The following is a 26,869-nucleotide window of genomic DNA, read 5'->3' on the forward strand; positions in this document are numbered from 1 at the left end:
TGGGCTCTGGGCAGTTTCCCCAGCCCTGCAGAGGGCGTCCAAGGGCCCAAGGAGCCGGCACAGAGCCCCGTCCAGCGCCCGGAAGGCGCAGAGCTGCTGGCCTGGGGCACTGCACCGCTGAGCCGGCTTCCCGAATCCACCCCCTGGGCTGAGGCGGCAGACTGCGGCCTGGAGGGGTCTGTTGGCAAAGGAAGCCCGCTCTGCTGGCCAGGGGAACTGGGGACGCCTGGGGCATGGCCAGAGGGAGTCCTCCCTAAGCCACCCCTGCCCACCCCTCCCGCCTCTGTCCTGGTGTATACAGCAGGAGCTCAGAAACTGACAGGGTGAATGAGCTGCTGCAGCAGCCCCCGGCCTGGCACACCCTGGCCCCGCCCCCACCACAGTGTGAAGGTCCCGACTCTCAGCCCCCAGCTCCAGGAGCAGAGCAGGGGACAGTGAGGCAGGAAGGAGCCCACCCTCCTCCGCGGCTGCCGGTCCTCACCCAGCACGGACAGCGTGAACCTCCTCTCGGCCCTCCCCGCCACGTTCTCGGCCACGCAGCTGTAGTGTCCAGCCTGGGCAGCCCGGGCCTGCTCCACGTGCAGGCGGTGGCCCTGGTTCTGCAGCTGTAGGCCAGGCTCAGCTCCCAGGGGCTGGCCGTCCCTCTCCCAGGTCACCGTGGGCGGGGGGTTCCCCGTGGCATTGCACTCCAGGCTGGCCTCCCCGCCTTGCACCACGGGGACCAGCGTGTGGGGCTCCCAGGGGCCAGCGATGTGGGGGGGCACTGGGGTGGGGAGGAGGCACGTTGAGGAGAGCGGCTGGGTCGGGGGCACCCAGCTTCTGCCCTGACCTGGGACATGAGGGCCTGTGTTCTCTCCTGTCCTCCTGGCTGTGTGGCCTTGGCCAGCTAACCTCACCTCTCTGGGCCCTTTCCATCTCTACTACAAGGTGAGGAGATATCTGCTGCCAGCTCTCTCGCCCTGGGGACCCTGGCAGGTCTACCCCTGGGAACAAGGGCACAGCACAGCCCTTTAGGGTCTGTGGGCTTCCTTCCTCAGACGCCTGGGGCTTCCTAGGACTTGGAAAGCCGGGGACTGGCCAGGCCTGGGACCACTCCAGGGCCGGGTCTCTCCCCAGCTGCGGAGCAGCCTTGGGTGACTTTCCAGGCCTGGGGCCCCTCACTGCACGCTGTGCGGTGAGCAGGTGCTGGCCGCGGGGCCTCCCGCCCGGTGCCCGCCCCTGGGCCTCCCGCCGGTGCCCGCCGGCCAGCGTAGCTCACCGAGCACCTCCAGCTGCTGGTCCTGGCTGCTGCTCCCTGCGGGGTTGCGGCACTCACAGGTGTAGGTCCCCGCCTGGGCCCGCAGGGCCGGCCCCAGGTACAGCAGCCTCCCCACTGCCAACGCCTGCCCCAGGCCAGGCCCCTCCCCGGGCAGGGGGCGACCTGCGGGCAGGGAGAGGAGCCTGGTCCAGGGCACTTGCGGAACCCCGTCCCCGAGCGTGTCCTCCCACCACTGTCCCAGCTCTGGCTCACCCTCAAGTGTCCACCTGGTGACACCCCTGCCCCTCCCTGGAGCCTGCCACATCCCACGGGACTCCCACCTGGCCTGGCCCTCAGAACGGTGGCCCTGCCTCACGCCCCCCTGGGGTCACTGAGGGGCCCCAGGGCCTGGCCCTCAGCGGGTCCAGGTTAACTGTGAATGAGGGGCCTGCCCGAGGAGGGAGGGGGGCCAGGTCCCCCCCCCCCCCCACAGCAAGCAGAGGCGCAGTCCCGGCTGGGAACCGCTCCCACCTGCTCCGTCCCTGCTGGTGACCTCAGCGGCTCCCAGGCTGACCCCCACCAGAACCTGCCCTCGAGCGCCAGACACTGGACATCTTGCTGGCACCTGGCAGCTGCCTCAGGATCCACTCCCCAGCCCCAGGGGCTCCCCACCAACTGCCCGGGAGCCTCCATGGCGAAGGCAGCTCCACTGTCCCCTGCGAGGCCCAAACCTGAGCGTCATCCCTGACTCCTCCCCTCTGCACTGCCTGTCCAGCAGGGCAGGAAGTCCACAGCACCACCTCTGCCCCAGACTGTCTCCTCTAGCTACCTCACAGGTCCCCGAGTGCAGGTGGCAGAACCTCAAGCCTGGAGCCTGGCACAGCCTCCCCACTGGCAGTGCCCGCCTGGCTCCAGGGCCTGTTTCCAGCGTGGCTGGTAGGATGGCCCTGCCAGAGCTTCAGTCAGAACGGGGACTGTTCAGAGCTGTGCGGTGGCCCGTCTCAAAAGCAAAACCCAGGATCCAAAGAAACCCTCAAGCTCAGTCCCTGTCACTTTAGTGACCATGTCCTGCCTACTATCCCCCTTGCCGACTCTGCTCTAGCCCCACTGGCCCCTACGTTGCTCTGCAAGCATGCAGGCTCACTCCTGCCCCAGGACCTTTGCACTGACCATTACCTCTGTCTGGAATACCTCTCCCTGCCATATCCTCAGTTCCTCCCTCGCCTTCAAGGCTGCTTGGTCAGACGTCTCTGGCCATCTGAACTAAAGCTGCTGCAAATCCCACCTGTACACCTTCCCCTCCATGGCAGTCTCTACTCCCCAGCTAGGCCAGCGGGTCACTTACTCACTTTATGTGTGTCCTCTGACCGCCTCACTGTGAGGCGGCCGCACCCCCAGGCCTCCAATAGGGGCCCGCACATATGATAACTCCAAGATTTACTGCACCAGGCACCGAGTCGGGATTCAGCAACGGCCAAGACAGAGCCCCACAGAGCCACAGGCTCACGGAGGACCAGAACAGGACTAAGGCAGGTGACAGGAGTGACCACTCAGGGAGGCCCTGCCCCAGGAGGGTGGCAGGGAGGGTCCCCAGTGGAAGGCAGCTGTCACTCTGGGGGAACGGCACCTCCACGGCCAGGACCCCTCCCAGGGCTGTGACACCCCCACCCCCACCAGGCTGGGGGGGCAGGGCGGCCATCCTACCGTCCTTCTTCCAGGAGATCTTGGGGTGGGGGACGCCCTGGCACTCGCAGGACAGCCTGGCGGGGTGGCCCTCGCTGACGGTCAGGGTGCGGGGCTTGCTCGAGGGGAACTCTGGAGCCACTGGGCAGAGCACAGAGGGGTGAGCTGGGTGGCACCGGAGGGGGCCAGGGAGGCGCAGAGGGCAGAGCGGGTGACCCTCCTCCCTGGGCCCCGGTGCCAGCCCTGGCGGGCGGGGGGCACCTGCAGACCCTCACCCCAGACGTTCAGGTTGAAGTGCTTCTCCGAGCGGCCGGCCCGGTTCAGAGCCTCACAGGTGTAGCGGCCCGCGTCCCACGGCTCGGCTCTGTCCACCTGGGCCAGCATGGACACGGGGGTCAGAGGGGGAGCTCAGGGACGGGGTCGCCACCAGACAGCCCATGTGACCTCAGACACACGCCTCGTAACCTCCCTGAGCCCCGACTCCCACCAGGCGCCTCCCCCCCACTACAGGAGGAAGCTTCTGGAAGGCAGAGCCTGTGGGGTGGGCTGACAGGGCCATGGTGGGCTCAGACTCTGGAGGGTGGAGGATGAAGGGGGCTGCCCTCAGGGGTCCCCGCAGGGTGAAGGGGTCGTGGCCTTGAAGAATAAAGGGAGGCAGAGCTCAAGGCTGGGAGTGACCCACGTCCCAAGGTGTCCAGGGGTGGGCGCGGTGCTGCTGAGCTGGGCCAGGGGCCCTGAGCGCCGGGAGGGCCCCGTGGGGGGGGGTCCGGTCACAGTGAGCAGCAGGGATGCTCGTGGCCGGCTGGGCACCACAGGCCCTGCCCGGAGCAGCTGTGCACTAGGGAGAGGCCCGGCCGTCCACTGGGCAGCGGCACACCTGCAGCAAGGCCTTGTCTGCGGAGAGGCGGACCCCGGGCCGCAGGTGCAGGGGCCTCCCGTCCTTCCGCCAGCTCAGCACAGGAGGGGGCACGGCGTGGCTCCGGCACTCCAGGGCCACCGACTCGTTGGCCACAACGGACACGTTCAGCTCTTCCCCCAGGATGCTCGGGGGCACTGCGGGAGGAGGGGACAGGGGCTTTCTCAGGCCTGTGAGGGTCCAGCAGGACAGACCTCAAGCTGGATGGGCCCAGCTGGGCCACAGCCGTCAGGATGGGGCTGCCCCAGCTCCTCTGCCTCCCAGGCCTGCTTCAAGAGGAGGCCGCACGCCGGCCTCGAATGGACCAGACCGCCCTGGAGCATTGAGAGGTCACCGCCATGGGGGATGGGGATGGGAGCTCAGGCCTCGGCTTCCTTTCTTATGACTACTCGTGAATCTAGACCGATCTCCACGTTCACCAAAATTCAATATTTGTATTTCAGGAAATTTATAGATCAAATCCCAGAACCACCCTTTCCTCCTCCCATCAAAGTAAACAGTGGAGCTCAGTGGGGAGACGCGGGGCTGGGGCCTGAAGCCCCAGCCAGAACGCTGTGTCTCCGACTTGCCCGCAGCGGGAGGCCCTGCACACAACTCAGTGGGAGGCGGGATAAAGAAGCCCCCATCTCACTGGGCCACAGGGAGGTCAGACACAGCGACACAGGTGAGGGGCGTGGGCACGACCCCAGGCACCTGCGACCTTGACTCCAGTAGAGAGTGTGCTAGGGGGAAGGGCTCCCCCGCCCCAGGCCTGCATGTCCCCGTCCCCCTAAGACCCCCTCTGAGGAAACCCAAGAGCAGCAGCCACTGTCACTGTGGGCTCAGTGGGTCTCACAAGGACCCCAGGGCGGGGGCTCTTCTTCCCCTGTTGAAGATGAAGAGATGGAAGCTCCCAGAAGCAGAGTGACCAGCTCGAGGTCACAGAGGCAGACTTGAACCCCAGGTGCTAACCAGCGCCCTGCACTGCCCTTCTGGAAGGGGCAGCACCTCCACTGGACCACGGACAGTGGGAAGGCCAGGCCCCTAGCTCGGTGCTGCCCCTCCTCTGTTTCAGGCTCCTCCCACAACTTTCCTGAACATGAACAGGTTATGCAGAGCCACTGGCCTGTCCACCGGCCTGTCCACCTATGGGGACACTTACACTTCAGGACAGGTGCTAGGTCCGACTACCACCTGAAGGCAGCCACAGTGTTAGGCGATGCCCCCCTTCCAGTCACCGTGCCCCGCTTTGGACACCCCGCTCCACCGTGGCCTAGACCACGCGGAACCTCCTCGCCTGAGACTCACTGTGGACTTGCAGGACGACGTCCCTGCGGTCCTCTCCCACGGCGCTCACAGCCACACAGGAGTAGCTGCCAGAGTCGGAGGCCCGGGCACTGGCCACGGTGAGGACCCGGCCCCCGGGAAAGACCTGTGTCCCCCGAGGGAAGGCCACATCAGCACCCGTGCTGCTCTTACCCACCTCGACAAGCTGGCCTGCTGCAGCACCCCGACAGCCCAGTCCGACCCCCGAGGCCCCCACGACGGAGGGAAGCCGGGAGCTGCACCCCAACCTCCAGCCCGTGCTGGTTGGTGGACAGTGCTGTCAGTCCTGAAGAACCCTTTAGGGCCAGGCTGTCCACTACGGTGGCCTCACGTGGCTAGCAAGCCCTTGGTATGGGGCCAGTCCCATGGTCCTGGGGCATCTCTGCTTCTCCCTCACCCTAAGTTCCCAGGGACCAGGACAGTGATCTGGGGCCACCTGGCCCTACTGACCTGGAGGCCAGGGGTCCCTGCAGTGGACACAGGGTTTCCATCCTTCAGCCACATCAGCTTGGGGCTGGGGGCACCAGTGGCATTACAGGTCAGGCGGACGGGGGCACCGAGCAGCACTGGGCCTGGCAGACTGGGCGGCAGGGTGATTTGGGGAGGCACTGCAGGACAGGGGTGGCAGGGGACACAGGCTGAGCCTCACTGCAGGTGGCAGAGCCTGGGCTGCCCCTTCAGGAGTGCACAGCCACAAACAAAAGCACAGGGACAGCCTGGTGACAAGGGCAGCCACTGCACAGCTCCCAGGGTTGCCTCACTCATCCTGGCCACACGACGCTTCCACCATGACAAAGAGGCTCAGGGGGGCGCCACTTGCCCAAGGTGGACCAGCAAGGTCAGCAGGAAGTCATTGACCATGGGGATGGGTGGGGGACAAAAGGTGGCCAGGCGATTCCATTCTATCCTGAGGCAGGAGTCATGATGCTCAGGGCCCCAGGGCCCTGCCCAGCTCCAGGATGAAGCCCAGCCTCTCCCACAGCCTGTGAAGCCCGGGAGCACCAGCCTCCAGATGGCCCCCGGCCCTCTCTGGTTCTGGAAGCTACAGGCGCCCACCCTCCTTTCAGTCTCTCGGATCCCCCAGTCTGCAGCCTTGAGCTTTGGAGGGCTACCAGGGTAGGTTCCTAGCTGTCAATGACGCTTCCCGGTGCCCCAGGGACAGCCCTCAGCAGCACTTCACATCTATTAGCTCTTGCAGCAGGTCTCGCAGAGCCATGCTCTGGGCAACAACCTAATCACTGCTTGCTGTGGTGGGTGAACGCTGCTGGCTCCTTATTCAGGGCTATAGGGCCAGGTCTTTCTCAGAGCATGCTCATGACTGTGGCTAGATACAAGATGAACAGACAGAAGAATGAATGATTGGATTGATGGGCAGGGAGTGGGTAAATGAGGTGATAGGCGAATAGATGGAGAGACGGATGGATATGTGGGTAGACTGTGGAAAGGTGTACAGATGGTGGATGAGTGGATGGATGGTAGACAATGGATGGATGGATGGGAGGATGAATAGATGGGTGGATGGTGGATGGGTAGATTGGTGGATGGTGGATGGATAGTGGATAGATGGATAGATGGTAGATGGATGGATGGATGGTGGATGGATGGATGCATGGTAGATGGATGGATGAATGGTAGATGGATGGAGGAATGGAGGGTGGATAAAGGAATGGGTGGATGGATGGGTGGATGATGTATGATTGGATAAGCAGATGAATGAATGGATAGATGGATAAATTAGTAGATGGATGGATGATTGGGTGGGTATGGTGGATTGATGGATGGATGGATGGTGGATGAATGGATGAATGGGTGGTGGATGGACAGATGATAGATGGTGGATGGACAGTGGATGGAGGGGTTGATGGATGCATTGACAGGTAGATGAGCAGAAGGATGGGTAGATGAGTCAGTGAGAAGAAGAACAAGTGGAGGAATGGGCAGCATTGTTACTCTGGAAGGAACAGGTTATCTGGGGGAAGGGCCCCTGTAGTCAGCCCCCAGGCGGCTCACCATTGACCCGCAGGCCAAGCTGTAGCTCCGTGCTGCCTGCCACATTGGATGCCACACAGCGGTAGCTCCCAGCATCAGAGAGTCGAGCCCGCTGGATGAGGAGGGCCCTCCCATCAGCTGACACTGTCACCCCCGTCCGAGAAGAGATAGGCTGGCGGCCCTTGAACCAGGAGACATCTGGGACAGAGATGAGAGATGGGAGCTCTCACCAGGGAGAACTTTGGAGAAAATATGGGCAGCCCCAGTGACCTTAGGAGTCGGGGTACCCCACATGCTTCTTCAGCTTCTGTACCTCCTGCCAGGGTCCACCCAGAACTCACCCATGAGAGGGGGCAAATCCTCCCAGGGTCACCTGACCCAGGAAAAGCAAGGGCACCCAGGTCAGATGGAGACAGGAGGGTGGTCTCCCTCCTGGGCTCCTGACCACCTATCCCAGTCTGAGTGCCCAATACCCACAGCTCCCCCCAGCACCCAGCCCCTTCCACAACCACTGGTCCAGAGACCCAGACAGAAAGGAACTGGAGTCCCTGGTCCTCGCCCCGCCCCAGGCCAGCCCCGTGAGGTCGCCAACTCTGAGCAGAAGCTCACGGGTTGCTGCAGACCCAGCTCAGCCCTCCAGGCCCTGGGGACGCCCTGGCGCGATGGGTGAGCAGCTTTTGGGGAGGGCAAGGGGAGCGGGCAGGGACCTGCTGTTGCCCCACAGTGTCCACAGCTCAGCAGTGCCGGGGCGTTTGCTGGCCTCATTAGGTGGGAACTGGGCCCTGCTGGAGGGGACTTCCGGCCAAGGGGAGAGGGGTCTTACCGGGAGGGGGCACTCCTGAAGCCAGGCACTCCAAGGTCACCGAGGCATTTTCCAGCACAGCCTTGTTGACTGGGCCTGGCTCGATGCTGGGGGGCACTGGGGGGGACAGGAGAGCCAGGCTGGAGGTGTGGGCAGTGGGCAGCTCTGGCCCAGGAACCCCATCCCACTCCCATCTTCCCCAAGAGTCCTGGTCAAGGGCTTTACAGAAGCTTGTTCCCTGCACAGGGGACCCCACTCCTGGAACCAAGCCCAAGAACAAAGCCGTGGCCTACGGTCTCCGCTGCAGTTACACAGGACGCCCCAGCACCTGCCAGGCAGGACTGGGGCCAGCACACCAGGAGAAGGCATCCATGTGGCCAGGGCAGGGATTTGCCCACACTTGCAAGACCACAAGTGAACCCCAAAATGATTCAACAAGCAAAGTGGACTGCGCAGGGGCAGGGCCCGCCTCTGAAAACCCCCCAGAACCCCCGCAGGGCCGCGGAGCCGTGGCTAATGCTGTCACTCCTCCCTTCCCAGCCATACGCTGGCCCCAGGGGCCCTTAAGGGATCACCTGCCATCCCAGGCCACTTCCTCACCCAAAACCTTTAGGGCCACGTCCCCCCGGCTCTCCCCGGCCAGGTTGGTGGCCGTACAGGTGTACACGCCTTCATCCCTCAGGTCCACCTTCTCCATCTGGGGGAGGAGGGGCCAGAGCGGGCGGTGAGGTTGTGTGTGTGGGAAGGTGGAGTCCAGGACTGGGGACTGTCAGAGCAAGGGCAGGACATGGTGAGAGGCCAGGCTGCTGGTGACCCCTGGGGCAGGAAAGCTCTGGGAGGGAGTTACGGGCCCAGAGCTCCGATTGCAGGGTCTTGGTCTCTGAGCACCATGTCCTTCCCATGCCCTCTGACAACTGAAGCTCCCAGGTAGGTCAGCACCCAGCCCCAGCAGCCCAGGGTCCACGGAGTGTCCCCAGGCTGAGAGAGTTCAGTGCCCATCCCACCCTCAGGTGCCAAGACCCTGCTTAGGGTCTCTGAGGCCTCCGAGAGTGGCCTGTCCAGCTGTGCCAAGCTGTCCACATACCTGCAGGCTCCCCCCCGAGGTGGCCAGGGCCACCCCATCCTTCCACCAGCGGAGGCTTGGGGGAGGCACTCCAGCCCCGACGCACTGGAGGGTCACGGGCTGCAGGAAAAGGGCCGTGACGTTCTCACCCCCCAGGATGCTGACCGACGGCAGTTCTGGGCAGGGGCAGACAGGAGGGCCAGGGTCAGGCTCAGGAAGGGTGCAGTGGGCACCCAGAAATCCCCTTGATGCCTGGGGGTGAGGGAGCCTTGCCAGACTGGGCCAAGGACTGGTCTTAGCTTCCCACCTACAGCACCTATCTAGGAGAAGGACTTCCTTTCCCTCTAAAAGTTCTCCTGTCCATCTACCCATCATCCCTACACTAACCAACTCACCCCCATCACCCAATCACCTTCCATCCATCCATCCATCCAACCACTCATCTCCCTACTCCATCCATCCAATCAACCATCCATCCACTGACCCTCCCATCCATCCATCCATTGACCACCTCACTACCCACCCATGCATGCATCCATCCATCTTCCTACCCACCTACCTGCCTGCCCGTCCATCCACCCACCCATCCATCCATCCCATCAACCATCCATTCTACCCACCCATTCATCTATCCACCCATCCATCCATCCATCCAACCACTCATCTCCCTACTCCATCCATCCAATCAACCATCCATCCACTGACCCTCCCATCCATCCATCCATTGACCACCTCACTACCCACCCATGCATGCATCCATCCATCTTCCTACCCACCTACCTTCCTGCCCGTCCATCCACCCACCCATCCATCCATCCCATCAACCATCCATTCTACCCACCCATTCATCTATCCACCCATCCATCCATCCATCCATTGACCACCTCACTACCCACCCATGCATCCATCCATCCATCTTCCTACCTACCTACCTGCTTTCCCATCCATCCATCCATCCACCATCCATCTATCCATCCATCCCATCAACCATCCATTCTACCCACCCATTCATCTATCCACCCATCCATCCATCCATCCACTGACCCTCCCACCTCACTACCCACCCATGCATCCATCCATCCATCTTCCTACCTACCTACCTGCTTTCCCATCCATCCATCCATCCACCATCCATCCATCCACCATCCATCCACCATCCATCCATCCCATCAACCATCCATTCTACCCACCCATTCATCTATCCACCCACTTATCCATCCATCCATTGACCACCTCACTACCCACCCATGCATCCATCCATCCATCTTCCTACCTACCTACCTGCTTTCCCATCCATCCATCCATCCACCATCCATCCATCCACCATCCATCCATCCCATCAACCATCCATTCTACCTACCCATTCATCTATCCACCCACTTATCCATCCATCCATTTATCTATCCATCCATTCATCCATCTGTCCATATGTCCATATGCACATTGAGGAGCCACTCTGTGCCCAGAACTGTCCTAGTCCTCCAGATGCAGCAGAGAAAGGTGGCCCCAGCCCCCACAGTGCTCTGGATGCACACAAGCCATCCTATCCCATTGGGTGGTGGGCTGTGGCCTAAAGAGGCTGGGCAGTGCCAGATCCTTCCTAGAGGAGGGGGTTCCAGGACAGCTCTGACAGACAGGGAGGAGCCAGGCAGAGTGAGAGGGTGCCACGTTATGTAGAGGACTGAATGTGGGCAGGCTATGGACCACGGATGGGTGGATGGAGGGACAGAAACGGGAGCTGGGAGGGAAGCAGTGACTGGACTGGAGAGGTGACGAGGGATGAGTGGTGGAGGCCAGCCTCTCACGCCCACTTCTTTGGGGAATGGGAAGTCCAGTCCAGAAATGCCCTCCAGAGGAAACCAGCCCCATGTCCTTCCCAGCTCCCACTGCCCCAGAGCCCAGGGCACCAGCTCACCATGCACAGACACCTCCACCTCCGCACCCGCGGTGCCCGCCTCGTTGGTGGCCTGGCAGGCGAAGAGACCCGCGTGGCCCAGCTCCACATGACTGACATGCAGTGTGGACCCCTGCAGGGCCACCTGAACCCCAGCCAGCTCCTCAGCTGGGCGGCCGTTCTGCAGCCACCTAGGTGGGCAGGGAGGGGACATTCTCCTGGGAACAGGATGCAGCTCCTTCCCCCCAAAGCCTGGAACGTGCTCTCTGCCCTCCCAGCCCGGCCTTATGGCCATACGCACTGGATGGTAGGCATCGGGGAGCCTGAGGCCTGGCAGAGAAGGTCCAAGGGCTGTCCCACGAGGGCAGTCACCTGGCCCAGGCCTTCGGCCACCAGGAGCTGCGGGGGAACTGTGAGCAGGACAGGCCGTTGGGTGGTCAGAGCTGAGCGGACCCTGGCGCAATCCCTCCCAAGGCCCCAGCCACACCTCACCCTGATGTCCCTGTAAATGGCCCCAAGGCTGTGTCCCCTCCCCACTAGGAGTCCTGCGTGCCTCCTCCCTGTCTCTCTGGCACCACGCAGGCGGGCACAGAGGCAGAGCAGGGAGGGTCTGCCTGGGAGGCGAGAGCTGCTGAGCGGAACCAGAGCCCATGCCCAGCTTCCGTCTTAGGAAGATTTCTGTCTGTTTTTAATTTATGGTGTTTTCTGCCTTGGGTCACCTTGCCCCAGGGTTCTGGGCAAGGGCAGAGACTGTGGATCTCAGGGCTTAACCCTGCTGTCCCTGCTGACCCCAGCCCGGTCTCAGTGTCCTCATCTGTCATGCAAGGCCCTGGAGATGTCTCTGACCCCCCACCCCGGGGGCTGCTGGGTCAAGCTCACAGTGGTGGGAGGGGTCCATGGCCGGGGCTCACCCTGCACCTCCACGGAGTATTGCAGCACCGCCTCCCCGGCCGGGCTGCTGGCCACGCAGCTGTACAGGCCTCCGGACGCCTCCCCCAGGCTCTCCAGCCTCAGCGCACTGCCACCTGCCTGCAGCCACGTCCCGTTGCTCTCCACCACAGGCAGCCCCTCGTGGTACCAGGACAGTGTGGGGGGTGGCCGGCCTCTGGCCACACACTCCAGCGCCACCGGCCTCCCAGCCACGGTCTGCACCGCATAGGGCCCTCCGCCAGCGCCCTCGATGGAGGGTGGGACTAGGGAAGAGGGGCTGCTCAGGGCTGCGGGGACGGCTCCCGGCCTCCTCGGCCACGCTGCCTGGAGCCTTGAGCAGACCCCCTCCTCCTGGAACCCCTCAAGACCCCTGTGGGAGGTCTCGCCCCCCCCCGGCCCTGCAGGGTCCTCCCTCCGTCCCCACTGCCAGCCACCCTGTGAGCTCGTCCTGAGTGGACACAGGCTGGCCTACAGGTCTCCAAGGGCCACACGTGGCAGGTGGCGACAGTGACGGGTCCCACCCAGGGCCACTGCTCCTGAAGTCCCTCCTCCCTGGCAGGAGCGGCAGAGTGGGTAAACCTGAGAGCAGCGGCTCTTGACTCGGCCAGCAGTGGCCTGGGGCTGGGATTTGAGCCGTGCTGAGATCCTAAGTGGCCAAGACAGAGGCCCCCACTGGCCCTCGCCCTCTGGGGTATGCTCCAAGTTACTGAGTTGACCACGCCAGGGCCTGGGCAGGGGTGCACTGGGAGTCAAGGTCTCAGCCTGTGTGGTTCCAAGGTGCTGTGGTGAGCACCCACACGACATGTTCACCCCGCTTCAGAGCAAGCCCTGGGCTGAGAGCTGGGCCCATGCTCAGAGCTGCCATGGGCCCACTCAGCCCTCCTCCCCTCAGGGCCCCTGGGGCTGGCACCCACCAGGCCGGAGTCCTGGGCTGCCTCCTGGGAGGGGCCAGGAGGACCCCAGTAACGGCACGCTGCCCTGCACACCTCACGGAGGCCCTTCCGCACCAGCCCTCCCAGCTCTGCGTGTCCCCAGAGCCCAGCCCTCAGGGTGGGCCCGTGCTGAGGTCACCAGCGTGACAACTGCAGTCAGACCCTCCCGAGGAGGGACCCAGGGCAAGACCTCGCTGGGCTCGCCCCCACATGGTGATGCCAATGCCCGAGGCCTTCGTCAGCCAGATAGTCGGGCTCAGCTGGGGAGAGCCCTGCGTGCAGCCACAGCAAGCCGTGGGCACGGCAATCGCCTCGCAGTGGTTCATGGCCATGGGGGAATTTAGAGAAAAGCGCTAAGCCTCGAGGGAGGCCCGGATTCCAGACAGGCCCTGCCCGCTGGCCTCAGTCCCTGCCCTGCACAAGGGGGCGCAGAGCTGAACCCGCTCCGGGTGACTCTCTGGCCCCATTACCCTGTTTGCCTCTGACCACTCCAGCAGTGCCCTCACTGGCCTCTGGAGGCAGCAGGCCTGCTCGGTCAGAGTCCTCCCCACCCGCCCCAGCGGGCCCACTCGTCCCTCACCGTAGACCTCCAGCCTGGTGGCCTTCTCTGCAGCCCCCACAGGGTTGCTGGCCTTGCAGGTATAGACGCCAGCGTCCGAGTCCTGGGCCCTCTCCAGCTGCAGCTGCCGGCCGCCCCTGCTGTAGACCACCTCAGTGCTGGGGGCCAGCAGGGCCCCATCCTTGAACCAGGTGATATCAGGCGTGGGCACTCCTCGGGCCTCACACAGGAACCGCACTGGGTGGCCCTCCATGACGGCCACCTCGCCTGTCTCCTTAGAGCCCCAGATGGTGGGGGGTGCTGGGAAGGACAGGCACGGGAAGAGGGATGGTCACAAGCTGTGTCCCTTGCCCCGGGGGCTGGTGTCCGCCACAGAGCAGCATGAGCACGCCCGTGGGCCACCAGCACCTGTCACAGCTCCTACTGCGGGGGACGGGGAGTGGGGTGTGGGGCAGCTCAGGGTCATGCCCGGGTGGGACACAAGCCCCGTCAGCCCAGGAGATGCAGGTGGAGAAGGGGCCTCAGGTTGGGCTTGGCACCCCACTTGGCCTCTAACTCACTGCATGACCCGAGGTAGGTCCCGCCCCCTCTCTGGGCCTCAGTCTCCCCTCTGAGGGGAAATGAGGGGCTGGGCAGGTCCCCCACCCTGGTACCAGGATGGTGGGGAACAGGGGTGTGGCCTGAGACAACCCAGATTCCAGACCAAGCTGTAAGAAAAGGCTCTGTCTGGGGCCCATGACCCCAACCTTCTAGCACTTTCTACTCTACTCCTGTTTTCAGCAGAGGGAGCAGAGGCAGGCGGGGGGGCTCTGCCCCTCGGCTGGACTCGTCTCTGCCTCCTTCCATTAACAGCTGGTAAGCACCCTTTAAGTAAGTGTGTCTCGGTGTAAAATGACCGATTTGAATAAAGCCACAGGACCATTCCCAGGGTCACTGGAACCCTCCCAGGTGGCAGAAGTGAAGCGGAGGATTTGGGGAGGTGCTCCTTGCACTGGGGACTTGCCCTCCAGGCCCTACTCCTGCCCCATCCTCCCTCTCAGTCCCGGAAGGGGCTGGGGCTCACAGTGGACTCTGAGCTGGAAGTCCTTGGCCTGCTGGCCTGCTGGGCTGAAGGCCACGCACTGGTACCGCCCCTCGTCCCCCAGGTGACTGCTGGCGATCCTGAGGACCTGGCCGTCCTCCTGGAGCTGGGAGTGAGGGTCTCCAGGAAGGACAGGCCTGGAAAGGTGTCGGGGAAAGCCGTCCGTCAGAGGCAGGCTGCTTGGAGGCCACCAGAGGGCAGAAGCCGGCAGAACGCCCGTCACGGGTCACAGAGCACAGCTCCACGGGCACAGGGAATACAGGCCGCCAAAAGAAAGGGAATTCTGATGCTCGCGGCAACGAGGGTGGACCTCAAAAACACACTGGCGGGCTGGGGCGTGGCTCCGTGGCAGAGCGTGTGCCTGGCATGTGTGAGGCCCCGGGTTCGAATCTCAGCACAGCATGTAAGTAAATGAATAAAATGAAGCCCACCAACATCTGAAGACACAAACGTGCGGAGAGCTGAAAAAGGCACGAGTCCCGTCCACTCGTGGGAACGGTGGAGACAGGCCAATCTGCACAGACCAGGCAGACTGTGGCTGCCGAGCAGAGGGAAGGGAAGGGGAGGTGGCCACCAGTGGGCACCAGGTTTCCCTCTGGGGCGGTGAAATGCCTTGGGGTAGGTGGTGGCCATGTTGCTCAATGCTGTGGACACACCAAATGCCACTGAACTGTACACCAAGTGGATTTTACCTTAAAATGAATAAAGTGGTTTAAAAAAAATATAAGAGTGTTGATGGAGTGAGAAGCCCTCACTGAGGCCAGCGCAGGGTCTGCTGGGCACCTCCCCCAGGCAGGTGGTCCCTGTGCTGCCCTCTGCCTGGGGGCACAGCTGTCCTGTCAGGCTCACCCTGAGAGTCCAGCCTACCCCGATCCCCCCTCCACCAACCCCAGCCTGGACACCCCCGTGTATCTGTCAAGGGCCACTCACTGCCCGTCCTTGGTCCACTCCATCTGGGGCCTGGGGACCCCTGAGGTCCGACACTCCAGCTCCACGTCCGCACCGGCCAGGCCCAGCACCTCCTGGGCAGCTCCGGCTCCCAGCACAGAAGGAGGGACTGGGGGCGAGAGGTGGGGGAGAGCTCAAACCCCAGCAGCCCTGCAGACCCGGGGCCTCTCCCAGGAGGGAGCCCTGCTGTGGGCCTGGGCGCTGCTCTTTGTAACTCTTCACTCGGTTTCCCAAGTGACCATCCAGTGGGTCCCTTGCTGCTGGCTCCAGGAGGACAGGGCTGGGTCCACCGTGGGCCCTTCGTGCTCCTGTGTGCCGCAGGCACAGGCTCCGGGGTTGAAGGCCCGGGCCTCACTCACCGAGCACAAGGAGACGGAAGTCCCTCTGGGCAGTCCCCGCCTGGTTCTCTGCCCGGCAGGTGTAGAGCCCAGAATCACCCTCCTGGACCCTGGAGAAGTGGAGGGACCGGGCCCTGTCCAGGAGGTGGTGGCTGTCTGTCTCAGAGACCTGGGAAGAGACCAAAGGTAGCGGGTGGACACCAGCACTGAGACTGAGGCCTGGGCAGCGCCGGGCACTCCCACTAGGCGCTCCCCTAGGGTTCTTCACAGGACCGCAGTGCTCCACTGCCCCCAACCCTGCTGCATCCCCAAAGACCCCTGTCACCTCTCCCACCACACCAGTCCCTCTGCCACTCACCCATCCCAGGGGACACCCACCAGCTGCCCATCCTTGAGCCATATGATCTCAGGGGCTGGAAAGCCATTTGCGTCACACTTCAGTGTCAGAGCCTGCCCGGCCATGCCCGACACATTGGCCTTGTGCCCATCCTCTCGGATGCTGGGGGGCACTTGGGAAGCAAGAAGGAGAGGGCTGTCCCCAGCTCCTCGAGCCGCGGGGATGTCCCAGCCCATCCTTGTGGCCTGGACAGGAAGCCCAGACTCCCTCCCCTCCCAAGATCCCCCGGGCCTATCATTCAGGCCGTCACTGGGGTCCCAGAGGTCTGCCTGTCACCATCTGCCCCAGCAGAAGCCTGCTGCAGCCTTGCCCGGGGACTGCATAGTCCTGTTTGGGCCCCGGGACGCTCAGCCTGCTGTAAGGTGTGGGAGCCCCATGCATCTGATCGACCCCGACTGGTCCCCACTCCCCCCTCCCCGAGTCGGAACCTCAGAGGAGAGGCCTGGGCGTGTCTCTGTAGCACATTTCCTAAACAAGTCATCACGTGGTGAGAGGAGGGCTGGTCATGGGGACGCAGAGGTGGCCACAGGTGCCGTGAGACTGACCTGAGGCTCACGTTCGGCTGGTTAGCAGGGGGAGCCCCAGCCCAGCCTCACGGTGCCCTGCTACCCAGCACCCTGGGCGCAGGAGTGGGGGCTCTCCCTGCTGGTGACAGGGACAGGGGCCTGGGGGCAGTTCTAACAGCTGTGCTGCAGGGTGGGCTGTGGGCTGCAGGGTGGGCTGTGGGCTGCCGAGTGGGCTGTGGGCTGCAGGGTGGGCTGTGGGCTGCAGGGTGGGCTGTGGGCTGCAGGCCGTCACACTCACTTCAACATGGACGTGCCCATGGGGCCACCCAGAGAATCCTGGGTGCCCTCCTCTGCTGTTTCGGGTGTCTCTGGGAAAGCGGGTGCACTGCCCTCTAGTCCTGGCCCTCAGTGCCAGGGACCTGTGGCCTCTGCCAGATGGGTACAAGCCTGTTGCTGGGACCCTACTGCTATGTCACCTGGCCAGCCCTGGCGTCCCTCTTACCATAGACCACCAGCCTGGCCCCGCCCTGGCGTCCCTCTTACCGTAGACCACCAGCCTGGCCCCGCCTTGGCGTCCCTCTTACCGTAGACCACCAGCCTGGCCCCGCCTTGGCGTCCCTCTTACCGTAGACCACCAGCCTGGCCCCGCCTTGGCGTCCCTCTTACCGTAGACCACCAGCCTGGCTCTCCTGGACGCGGAGCCCGCCTCGTTTGTGGCTTGGCACTCGTACTCCCCACTGTCCGAGGGCGAGACCGAGGACAGGAACAGGGACCCTTCCTCCAGCACTGCCACACCTGGCCGGCCCAGCAGGGGCTCTGCGGATGGGCCCTTCCGCCACGTGACCTGCGGCGGGGGCGTCCCTGGCAGGGCGTGCCGTGGTCAGCATGGACGTACCCACCCCCGCAGCCCCCGGTGCTCATGTCGCTGGCCCTCTGGCAGGTGGTCCCAGGTGGGAGGGGCAGGTCAGAGCCGCAGGTGCCCACAGCCCTACCCGCCCAGGGCTGCCCGCCCGCCTCCAGGCTCCCAGGGCCCACGGGTGTGGGACACGGGCCTGTTCTCTGCTTCCTTCCCAGGGAAGCTGTGCCTGGCCACCTCGTGGAGGACGTCACCCACACCCTCCGACCACCCTGCCCAGCCCTTTAGCCCATCATGGGCTAACTTGCCACAGAGGCACATGCTGTTGAGGTTCTCGTCCTGTGACCTGCCCCACACAGGGCAACGCCTCTGTGCTGCACCCCCAGCCGTTACACAGTAAGTGCCAAATCAATGCACAGCCTGCTGGCAGGCCTCATACCATCTGGTCAGGGCATGAGAAACAGGGCAGTGGGAGGGGACAGCTCTGTCCCTCCTGCTCTCCCCTCTGAGGCTGAGCCTGGGGCTGGCCACTTGCTGGCCGCGTGCCCAGCACCACCTTCACCGTCTCAGACTTGCATGTGGGCTAATGACTGTCTTTGCCACAGTGAGTGTCACTGTCACTTAGCACGGGGCAGGGCCTGCCATGGAGCAGGTCCTCAAGTGGGCGCTGATGAGCGGGGCATACCCCCAAGGTGGTGCTGCCCAGCGGGCCCAGCAGAGCACCGCTGCGCTGAGCTGAGCACTGACCAGCAGCGCACACCCTGGGCCCCCTCAGTGCTGAGGTGGGCGAAGGGCCCTCCCCAGTAGGCCAGCACCCACAGCCCGATGGCCACGCACTCTGCCACCACTGCTGGTCCTGGGGATGAGAACTGCCAATACCCATGGCCACTAAGGACATGTAGCCCTGGACTTTTTAACGCACAGAGCTCATGGGCACCAGAGCAGGACGGCCCTGTGCCCAATGAAGATTCCAGCGCTGGACACCAGCTCCCCACCGCAGCGGAGAACCCAGGTGCCAACAAGGGGCCGGGGTCGCAGGCCTCCCGTCCCCCCTGGGGGGAGGCAGTGCTGACACGTGCTGGGCACTGGGCACAGTGCTCTCCCCCTCGGCCCTCAAGGCCCAGGGTGGCTGAGCCAGAGCCGGGCACTGTCCACCACAGGTACCCACTGGAGGCAGCAGTCGGAGGCAGGTGCAGAGGCCGACCAGGCTGAAGTCTGGCCCAGAAGACGGACCCCCACAACCCAGAGACAAACGTGGGGGAGGACGGCAGCCTACCACGTGGGGCGCCCAGGGGGTGCCAAGGCCCTCCCCTTTCCTGACCCGCTGCTCACTGTTGCCAGGCCCAGCACAAGGTGGCGCCATGGTCAAGGCTGGCAGGCCCCTCAGGAGGGCTGTGCCGAGGAGCCCCCAGGTGTCTGCCTCGCCCAGGTATCTGCCACGCCCAGGTAGCCAAGCCCTCCTGCCCACCTCTGCCGCGTCCTGCTCCAGACAGCAGCTGAGAACAGGCCGCTCCCCAGGCTCCTGCAGGCTGCTCTGAGCTGCCCTGGGGCTGCTGAAAGCCAGAGAGCAGGGGCCCCACAGTGGACAGCTGACCCTGGGGAGGGCCAGGGGCACTCTCTCAAAGACAAAGGAGCAACGCAGGCAGGCGGGGCCCAGAGAGCAGAGCGGCCACCCGGCGGGGACACAAGCCCCCGGCACATTCCCCTTCTAAATGCCAGGTCCAGTGCAGACACCTAGAGCCCAGGGCCCCGTGAGAAGGACCGAAACACCCCACTGTGCAGATGAGGGACTGAGGCTCTGAAAGGAGCCTGAGCTGCCCTGGGAGAGCGCAGCGGGCGGAGCAGGCTTGGCACGGGCAGCTGGCCACAGGGGCTGCTGTCTGGGCCTCGCTACGCTGCTGGCCCCAGGCCGTGGGAATTCATCCTCTGTGAGAAAGCTGGGACGTGAGGACCCAAGTCACCAAGATGAATCCACAGGACCTGTGGGCTCCCCTCAGCCCCAACTGTCATATCCCTGGGTACAGAGGGGACAGGGCTTAGGGAGCAGGCAGAGCCAGGGTCCAGCAGCCACACGTGAGTCGTGTCCTGGCTGTGTGACCTCAGGACCACACTTGCTCACCCTCTCTGGACCAGGACAATGAACTAATGCCAACGGGCAGATGCTAACATCATCCTACAGAGTTGACAGGTGCTACCTGCCGTGTGCCCCGGGCACAGGTGCCCAGCCAGCCCACCCCGTCCTCCCCGCCCCACCCAGGCCTGGCCTCACCTCTGGCTGGGCACGGCAGGCTGGCGTTCTCTCCGGCCACTCGCTCCAGCAGGCCACTGGTCTCATCGGCAACCCAGTGTGGAGGCTCTGGTGGGAGGTGACATGGCTGCACTCATACCCGGCGTCCAAAGCTGGCACCACCCTCGGAGACCCAGGGCCAGAGGGGAAGGCCCCTTCCAGCCCAGCCCTCAACCTCCCAGCGAGGCCAGCTGGGGCCTTGCACAGAGTGACCCTGTGGGCAGGCACCAGGTCACTACCCCAGTGGCTCGCGAGGCTGGGCCTGCGCCCTCCAACACTAGGGGTCCGACAGGGTCTGCCCTTCCAGGTCCCTCCTGGAAATGGCCCTCCAGGCGTAGAGCAGATTCCTCCAGTGAAGCTGCCAGCACCACAGGTCTAGAACTTTCCACGTGCCGGGAGCTTTGTCACCTTCTCTCACTGGCCCTGTATACCACTGGGCCCACTCTGAGGTGAGAGGTCTGGCCTATGCTGTCCAGTTGGCAAGAGCCCTGACCGCTGCCCCACAGCACCTCCACACCCAGGTGTGCAGGATCCCAGGGCGACTCCGAGGACCTACTGGTCAGTGCCCAAGGCTCCCCAACACAGATGGACTGTCCCCCGTCGCGGGACCCAGAGGTCCCAGGAAGGAGGGGACAGGCAGGTCCCAAACCCAGAGCAGAGGCGAGCACTGGGGTCTAGCTGTGCTGGGGAGATGGGAAGAGGGACGTTTTGGGGTTCAGGGGACACTCACCCAGCACCCTGAGCTCCAGCTCCCAGATGTCCTCCCCAGCACTGCTGGAGGCCTCGCAGCGGTACATCCCGGCATCCGAGGGCTCGACGGCCGTGAAGTGCACAGAGCCTGCAGGCCCCCCACCCTGCAGGGCCACCCCGTCCTTGGACCAGCTCAGTCGGGGCTCCGGGTTGCCCTCGGCCACGCAGTTCAGATCCAGGGCTTCTCCCGCCAGCACCTTCAGGACCCGAGGGCCCGGCTGCACCTGAGGGGGGACTGCAGGGCCACAGGGGGGTGTCCAGGTGGAGGTACCCAGGTGAGGGGTCCCGGGGCCACACCTGCAGGAGCCTCAGCCTCCCTGTCCTGCCACCACCCAGGCTGCAGCGGAGGTGGTGGGACAGCAGCCGGTGGGGGTCGGGGTGGGGTGGGGAGCCAGAAGTGGCTGTCGAGCTGTGGCCGGGGCTAGATGTCACCACCCCTCCTGGAAGGTGGCGCCCCCAGCTTGTCTTGCCGGGCGGGCAGGGCCATGCCCATTTTGTAAATGTGGAAATTTGGTCAGGTTCAGCTGAAGAGACGGCGGTGGCGCCCCCCATGGGTCTGAGTGACCAGGAGTCCAGGTGGCTTCTCGGGCACTCAGACACAGCAGGCCCAGGAGAACTCTCAGAGCCCAGGTCCCTGCGCCAGGTCCTGGATGAACGTCTTGGGCCCCCAGGGGAGCAAAGGAGCACCTATCCCTGTCCCAGTTTCTGAGAAGGGGTCAGAGGTGGGCCACCCATGGGCCTTGCTGCCCAGGGTCTCGCTGCCCAGGAGGGCCTGGTGCTGAAGAGCAGAGGCCCATGCTCATCCCCACCTCGCACTCCCGCCTGTGAAGCGGGGTCCGGTTAGAGGGGCAGGCTGGCGTCCACGGGGGGATCAGGCCACAGGGTCGGCCCCCACCACTCCAGTGGCCACTACTCGGGTGAAGGTCGGCCTATTCCGACAGCGTGGGCCTCCTGGACGCTGAGGTGCGAAGGCCACATACTCTCTTTCTTTGCTGGTTTGTCTTTTCCTAATCATTTGAAAACGTAGAGCCATCCTGCCCATGGCCCTTGAGCCTGGGCTGTGGGCAGGCCCAGTTGGTCCCGTCCTAGGTGGCTCCCCGGGCTCTTGGAGAGGACAAGCTCCCGCCTCTCTGCTCTGTGACAGCACCAACTGGCCTCTTTCAGATGGCCACTGCTGGGACCCCCACGGCCACTCCTAGCTCCCCCAGCTGGGCTGGAAGCCAGAGGAGCACAGTCAGAGGGGGAGGAGGACGGGGTCCCCCCAAGGGGCACCACGAGGTGGCTTGTCACAGACGTGGGAGGAACCCTGCAGAAGGAGGGCGGCCCTGGAGGGGCCTCAGGAGCTTAGACACTCCCTGCAGGAAGGGCGTCTGGGCTGCACCCGGGTAGGGCCAGGGATGCCCTCAGTCCACCTTCATGGCCCTGGCCCCCACTCCAGCCCCCCGGTCCTGCCCTGCCCTTGGGAGCCTCGGCAGAGCCCCTCCAGGCCCCAGGGAGGAGGAGAGAGGGGTGAGAAGGTGGGAAGAGGTGACAGGGCCCCTCGGCCTGGGAGGGGCACCGAGGGGCAGGGTGGGGGCAGGGTGGGAGGGCGGGGCCTGGGGTCAGAAGGGTGGGAGGGAGAGACCCAGGCCGCCCGCGGGCCCTACCTTGTACCCCAAGGACATAGCGATGGGAGGCGGACCCCGCGGGGTTACTGGCCGAGCACTCGTAGAGGCCACTGTCACCCTCCTGGGCCTGGGCCAGGCGCAGGGAGCCGGATGGGAGGAGGCTGTGCCTGCATCCGAGAGGGGGCTGGTGAGCCCCGGCAGGCCCCACAGGGAAGGCTTCAAGACCCAGCTCAGACCACAGGCTGCCTCCCCCAGGAGGCCCTCCAGGACTGAGGGGCAGCCCTGCCCTCCACCCTCCTCTCTCTGCCACCCAGCCCAGGCCAGGCCCTGCTGGCACTGGACTGAAGTCCAGTCTGCACCCTTCCTGGCTGGGTCCTCAGGAGGGCCACTCCACCTCTGTGGCCCCCCACACCTGCGTCTGTGGAACGGAGCCTAAGGGTGGGGCTGGGGCACAGCAGGGCCTGCGCTGTCCACCCCCACGCCTGCTGGCCCACGGCAATGCCCCCTCTCTACTGAGCTACCTGCCCTAGGTCACCTCCCTGCGAGCAGGGCCAGCCACTCCCTCGGCTCTCAGGCCCTGGGTCCTGGCACCAGGGTCTGCTGGACCTTGAATCCAGTGCCTTTGGCCGTCTCATGATCCAGAGCTGTGCTGGGCCCCAGGGAGACGCTGTGCAATCCACCCGCCATCTTGCTAAGTCACCTGACCTCTATCCCAGGATCCAGGACCCCCAGCCAGGCTCCTGCAGCTGGGCTGGACCCCAGGGGGCCCCTACAGACATGATGTCACCAGCCCACATGTGCTGGCTCTGGGTAGACCCTGCCCCCGTAAAACAGAGGGGCAGCTGCAGTCAGGGGCCCCGGCCAGCCCCCAAAGCTAGTGGCCAACATGGGGGTGGGGACTCCAAGGACCCGTCTTCATCTCTGAGCTCACCAGAGGTTTCCAGCTGGGCTCTGGAGGCGGAAGACCTGGGCTCCAGCCCTATCTGCTGAGTTCTAAGTTTCCTCTTCTGCAAAATGGGCCTTCCAGGTTCCCATAGACCCCTGGGGTCCCTGGAGTCCCATCTCCCGCCCAGGCAGCCCAGGATCACAAGGGACAGGGCCTGTCACTTTCCCTTCCCGGGCCTTAGTTGCCCCACTTTGGAAAACAGAGCCCACAGTCATGTAATCCTAGGACTGTGGAAAGAACTGAATGGCCTAATTCATAGCACAGCACCTGGAACAGAGGCCCTCAGCAAAGGCCAGCTGCTGTCCTGGTGATGACCGCTAACCCGCAAATAACACACACTGCTGTTCTGCATGTTTACAACTTATATAAGAGGCACTATCTACAGCGTGTAGATCAAACCCATCCCTTTCCACTGCTGTATAATATTCCCTTGCTTGTTCATACCAGAATGTATTAATTTGCTGTGGTTGGCGTAGACCTTTAGATAGCCAGCTTCTCCCTCCCTCCCTCATTTTCTTGGCCCTTCCTTTCACCAACAGGGCTGCCTGCATATTGTGTGTGTCATCTGTATGGGAGCAGGACTCCTGGCCACAGGCTCCCGCCCCTCAGCTCTCACAGGAGCCAGCTGGGGAGTGGGTCACTCATGCCTTGCAGGACGGGGTCCTCACCAGACCCTTCTGGGCAGACTCAGAAGCCTGAGTCCAGTGGGGCTGGAGTTTCAGCAATGCCCTGGCTGCCCCTGGGAGCGCATCTGAGGACAGTGAAGAAGTGCCCCCGCCCTGCCCCGCCCCTCAGAGTGTGGCCCCGCCCCTGCCCCGCCCCTCAGGGTGTGGCCAAGCAGAAGGGGCGGGGCTCAAGCAGTGAGTGGGCACCTTGGGAACCACCGGTGCTGGCCTCACAGGGGACCCTGGGCCAAGGACTCCACCCTTCACCTGGATCACTGGTGGTGGCAGGCGCAGAGTGACATGGTGCACACAGCACCTGGTGTTGGGGACAGTTACATGGCCACAGACGGCCCTGCTGCCAGCCTGATCCGGGCTTCCCAGCTTGCTCTCAGCTGGGCAGCGCTGAGCAGGGAGGAGGAGGGGCCAGGCACAAGGCACTTGTCCCCAGCAAGGCCTGGGGTGCACTTCCTGTGCGGCTCTGCCCCCAGCTTGTCCTTCCTCATCTCCAGGCTCCTTAAGGTGGACCATGTGGACATATCAGCACCCCCCAAGCAAGGGACGGTCGGCTCCAGGCTGAAACACACACACTCAATGACACTGGGGCAGGGTCGAGGTTCCCGGACTCCGGACAACACTGCGGCTGGCAACAGGGACAGCGTGGGACTGGGAAAGAGGTCTGGGCTGCAAGTGGACCCAAGGTCCCATGGTGTCCCATGTGCTGTAGACGTGCTGTGCAGCCTCAGGCAGGACAGTCAGCGTCTCTGAACCCAGTCTGTTCACACTGGAGAAGACAACCCCACGATCTCAGAGGCTGCCTCCGAGGGCGGCCAGCAATAGGGGCCACAGACCTCCCGGCTCCCTCCCTCCATGAAGGACAGGAAGAAGGACCTTCTGGGAAAAGGCATTAGAGAAAAGTTCTGAAAGAGAACCGATTCTCAGCAGTGAAGGTGTCACCTCCCCCTGTTCCTGACCGCCGCCCGGGGCATTTTCTAGAAATGCTGCCTGCTCTGTCGCCAGGAGAAACTGAAGACGGGTCCATTCACTCCCAGACGGGTGGCCTGGCCTGAGAGGAGAAGGGCCCAGTGCCCGCCCGGCACAACAAGAGCTCGCTCTGGATGCCCAGCTGGCCACGTCACTGTCCTGCTTTAAACCCTTCTGCGGCTCCCTGGACAGCCCCAGGACAGCAGCACCCCACCTCCCCGGCACCCCGTCCCTCACTGGGCCTCAGCTGTCCTCCCTGCAGCAGGCCCCCGTGCTCTCCTGGGCCCCGTTCTTTCAGCCCGGGGTCCACCTGGACCCTGCCCATCTTTCCACACTTGGACACCACCTCCTCCAGGAAGGCCGCTGTGATGCCCCAGGCAGCCAGGGCTGTCCCACGGGTCCCCAGGCTGCCCGAGCTTCCAGACGTCACAGCCCTCAGCACCGATCTGCGACAACATGGGACCTGGCTGCTGGGGGCTCCAGGGGCCACCACCTGCTGCCTTTTCACCCCTGCCCGGACCCCTGCCCAAGCTCTGAGACTCGGAGAAAGTGAAGCGTTGCCTCTGTCCAGGGCTGGGTGGACGGGATGCTGGGGGCCTGGGGCACCCCAGCTCTCCCTGGTCCCCCCAGCTCGCCCTGCAGGGAGGTTGGGGGGGAGTTGGAAGGAGGAGGGGCCTCGGGGCAGGGGCTGCGGGGACGTGGGTGTCACCCTGCGCGGCCAAGCACCTCCTGAGCACTCCCTCACTTGGAACGCCCAACAGCCAGACCTGCCAGGCGGGGAGTCCACACCCTCAGCCCCTCTGAAGAGAAGGCTGAGGCCTGGGGACACCACTCTGCGTCCACAACACTTGGCTGGTCAGACACGCCCCCCCCGCCCTGCCACTATGTGCCTACCCACCACAGCAATCAAATGGTTGGCCCTGCCAGGCACAGTGGCCACGCCTGCAGTCCAGCGGCTCGGGAGGCTGAGGCAGGAGGATGTCAAGTTCATAGCCAGCTTCAGCAAACTGAGGCCCTAAGCAACTCAGTGAGACCCTGTCCCTAAATAAAATACAGAATAGGGCTGGGGCTGGGGCTCAGTGGTCAAGTGACCCTGGGTTCAACCTCCGGTGCCCACCCCCCCAAAACACAAAGGTTGGCCCTGATGTCACGTTAACTTAAATGTCCCCAGAAAGACAGCCGCGGGCCACAGTAGGTTAACAAGACTTCAGAGCCACCAGCCAGCCACCAGCTAGCCACCAGCATGGCTGACCCACACAGGCCCCTGGGCGGTTCACGCCTGGCTGTTGGCTTGTGGGGAGCAAGCAGGTTTTCTCCTGGACCACCAGGACCCAGCTGCATCCTCACTTCATGTCCCTGGTGAATGGGCAGTGGCCATCCAGGAGAAGGACAGGTGGGTGTGCTTCCTGTATCCCCTCAGGAGTGAGCAAGGACGGTGGGGTACAGCCGTGGGAAACCCGGATGGTGGGGTACGGCCGTGGGAAACCCGGAGCAACAAGGAGCCCAGGGCAGCCCACCCCACGCCCTCCCCTTCCCGGACTCGGGCCTGGCCCTGTGTGGGACCCTGGCCCGCTGCCCCGAGAGCTCACAGCTGTCCCGGCTCCACATCAGAATCACAAACAAACACAGTCGCCTAGCGACACGCCCCACCCGGCACCCCGGAGCTGGCCAAGGATGCTCTCTGGCCACCACTGCCCACCCAAAGAGCTCTCGGGTCTCCGACGGGAAGACTGAGGCCCAGGGAGGGGCCAGGGCGGGCCCAGCCCTCGAGCAAGCTGCGAGATGCCCGGAGGGCCTGGCCCTGGTCTCTGTTGGTCTCAGCACAGTCCTGGGCACAAGGCGTTGCTCAGTGGACACCGTGGACCTAGACCCATGGGACGAGAAGCGCCCAGTGGCCATCCCCCCTGGACTCAGCCGGGTGCTGTCAGGATGGTCCAAGGGACGGCCCAGGGGACGAGGAGGAGCCTCTGTGCGAAGCTGCTCCAGCAGCCGTTTGTAACCCTGAGCGCTGGCCATGACAACAGGCCCCGACAGAGCGGCCTCGCAACCAGCCAGCCGGGGCCGGGCCGGCCGCCACCACCCCATCCACGCCAGCTGGCAGAAGGGCCGACCCCGGCCACGGGGAAGAGATGGCCTCGGGGGCCCAGCACGTTGTCTCTTGTCCCTGCCCACATGGTCAGTCCTAGAGCCACCGGGC

At 64.1% G+C, this 26,869-nt stretch overlaps 1 protein-coding gene across 1 annotated transcript in view; it reads right to left on the reverse strand.

Annotated features, from left to right (window-relative positions):
* Hmcn2 (hemicentin 2) overlaps positions 1–26,869 on the reverse strand; it is a 104,383-nt gene that overhangs the window by 48,764 nt on the left and 28,750 nt on the right. Inside the window, exons 21-43 of the mRNA XM_077108747.1 lie at positions 22,120–22,247; positions 20,454–20,708; positions 19,706–19,792; positions 17,247–17,441; positions 16,056–16,186; positions 15,699–15,846; positions 15,322–15,448; positions 14,374–14,528; positions 13,332–13,610; positions 11,801–12,082; positions 11,191–11,299; positions 10,911–11,080; positions 9,017–9,171; positions 8,533–8,629; positions 7,954–8,049; positions 7,152–7,328; positions 5,592–5,749; positions 5,124–5,247; positions 3,798–3,973; positions 3,196–3,292; positions 2,942–3,061; positions 1,259–1,420; positions 482–763 (exon numbers count right to left, since the gene is read on the reverse strand). Of these exons, the coding sequence (XP_076964862.1) occupies positions 482–763; positions 1,259–1,420; positions 2,942–3,061; positions 3,196–3,292; positions 3,798–3,973; positions 5,124–5,247; positions 5,592–5,749; positions 7,152–7,328; positions 7,954–8,049; positions 8,533–8,629; positions 9,017–9,171; positions 10,911–11,080; positions 11,191–11,299; positions 11,801–12,082; positions 13,332–13,610; positions 14,374–14,528; positions 15,322–15,448; positions 15,699–15,846; positions 16,056–16,186; positions 17,247–17,441; positions 19,706–19,792; positions 20,454–20,708; positions 22,120–22,247 (3,710 nt within the window). The remainder of the gene's footprint in view (positions 1–481; positions 764–1,258; positions 1,421–2,941; positions 3,062–3,195; positions 3,293–3,797; positions 3,974–5,123; positions 5,248–5,591; positions 5,750–7,151; positions 7,329–7,953; positions 8,050–8,532; positions 8,630–9,016; positions 9,172–10,910; positions 11,081–11,190; positions 11,300–11,800; positions 12,083–13,331; positions 13,611–14,373; positions 14,529–15,321; positions 15,449–15,698; positions 15,847–16,055; positions 16,187–17,246; positions 17,442–19,705; positions 19,793–20,453; positions 20,709–22,119; positions 22,248–26,869) is intronic.

Source organism: Callospermophilus lateralis, chromosome 2 (genome assembly GCF_048772815.1).
Source record: "Callospermophilus lateralis isolate mCalLat2 chromosome 2, mCalLat2.hap1, whole genome shotgun sequence".
In the NCBI taxonomy this organism is placed as follows: Eukaryota; Metazoa; Chordata; class Mammalia; order Rodentia; family Sciuridae; genus Callospermophilus; species Callospermophilus lateralis.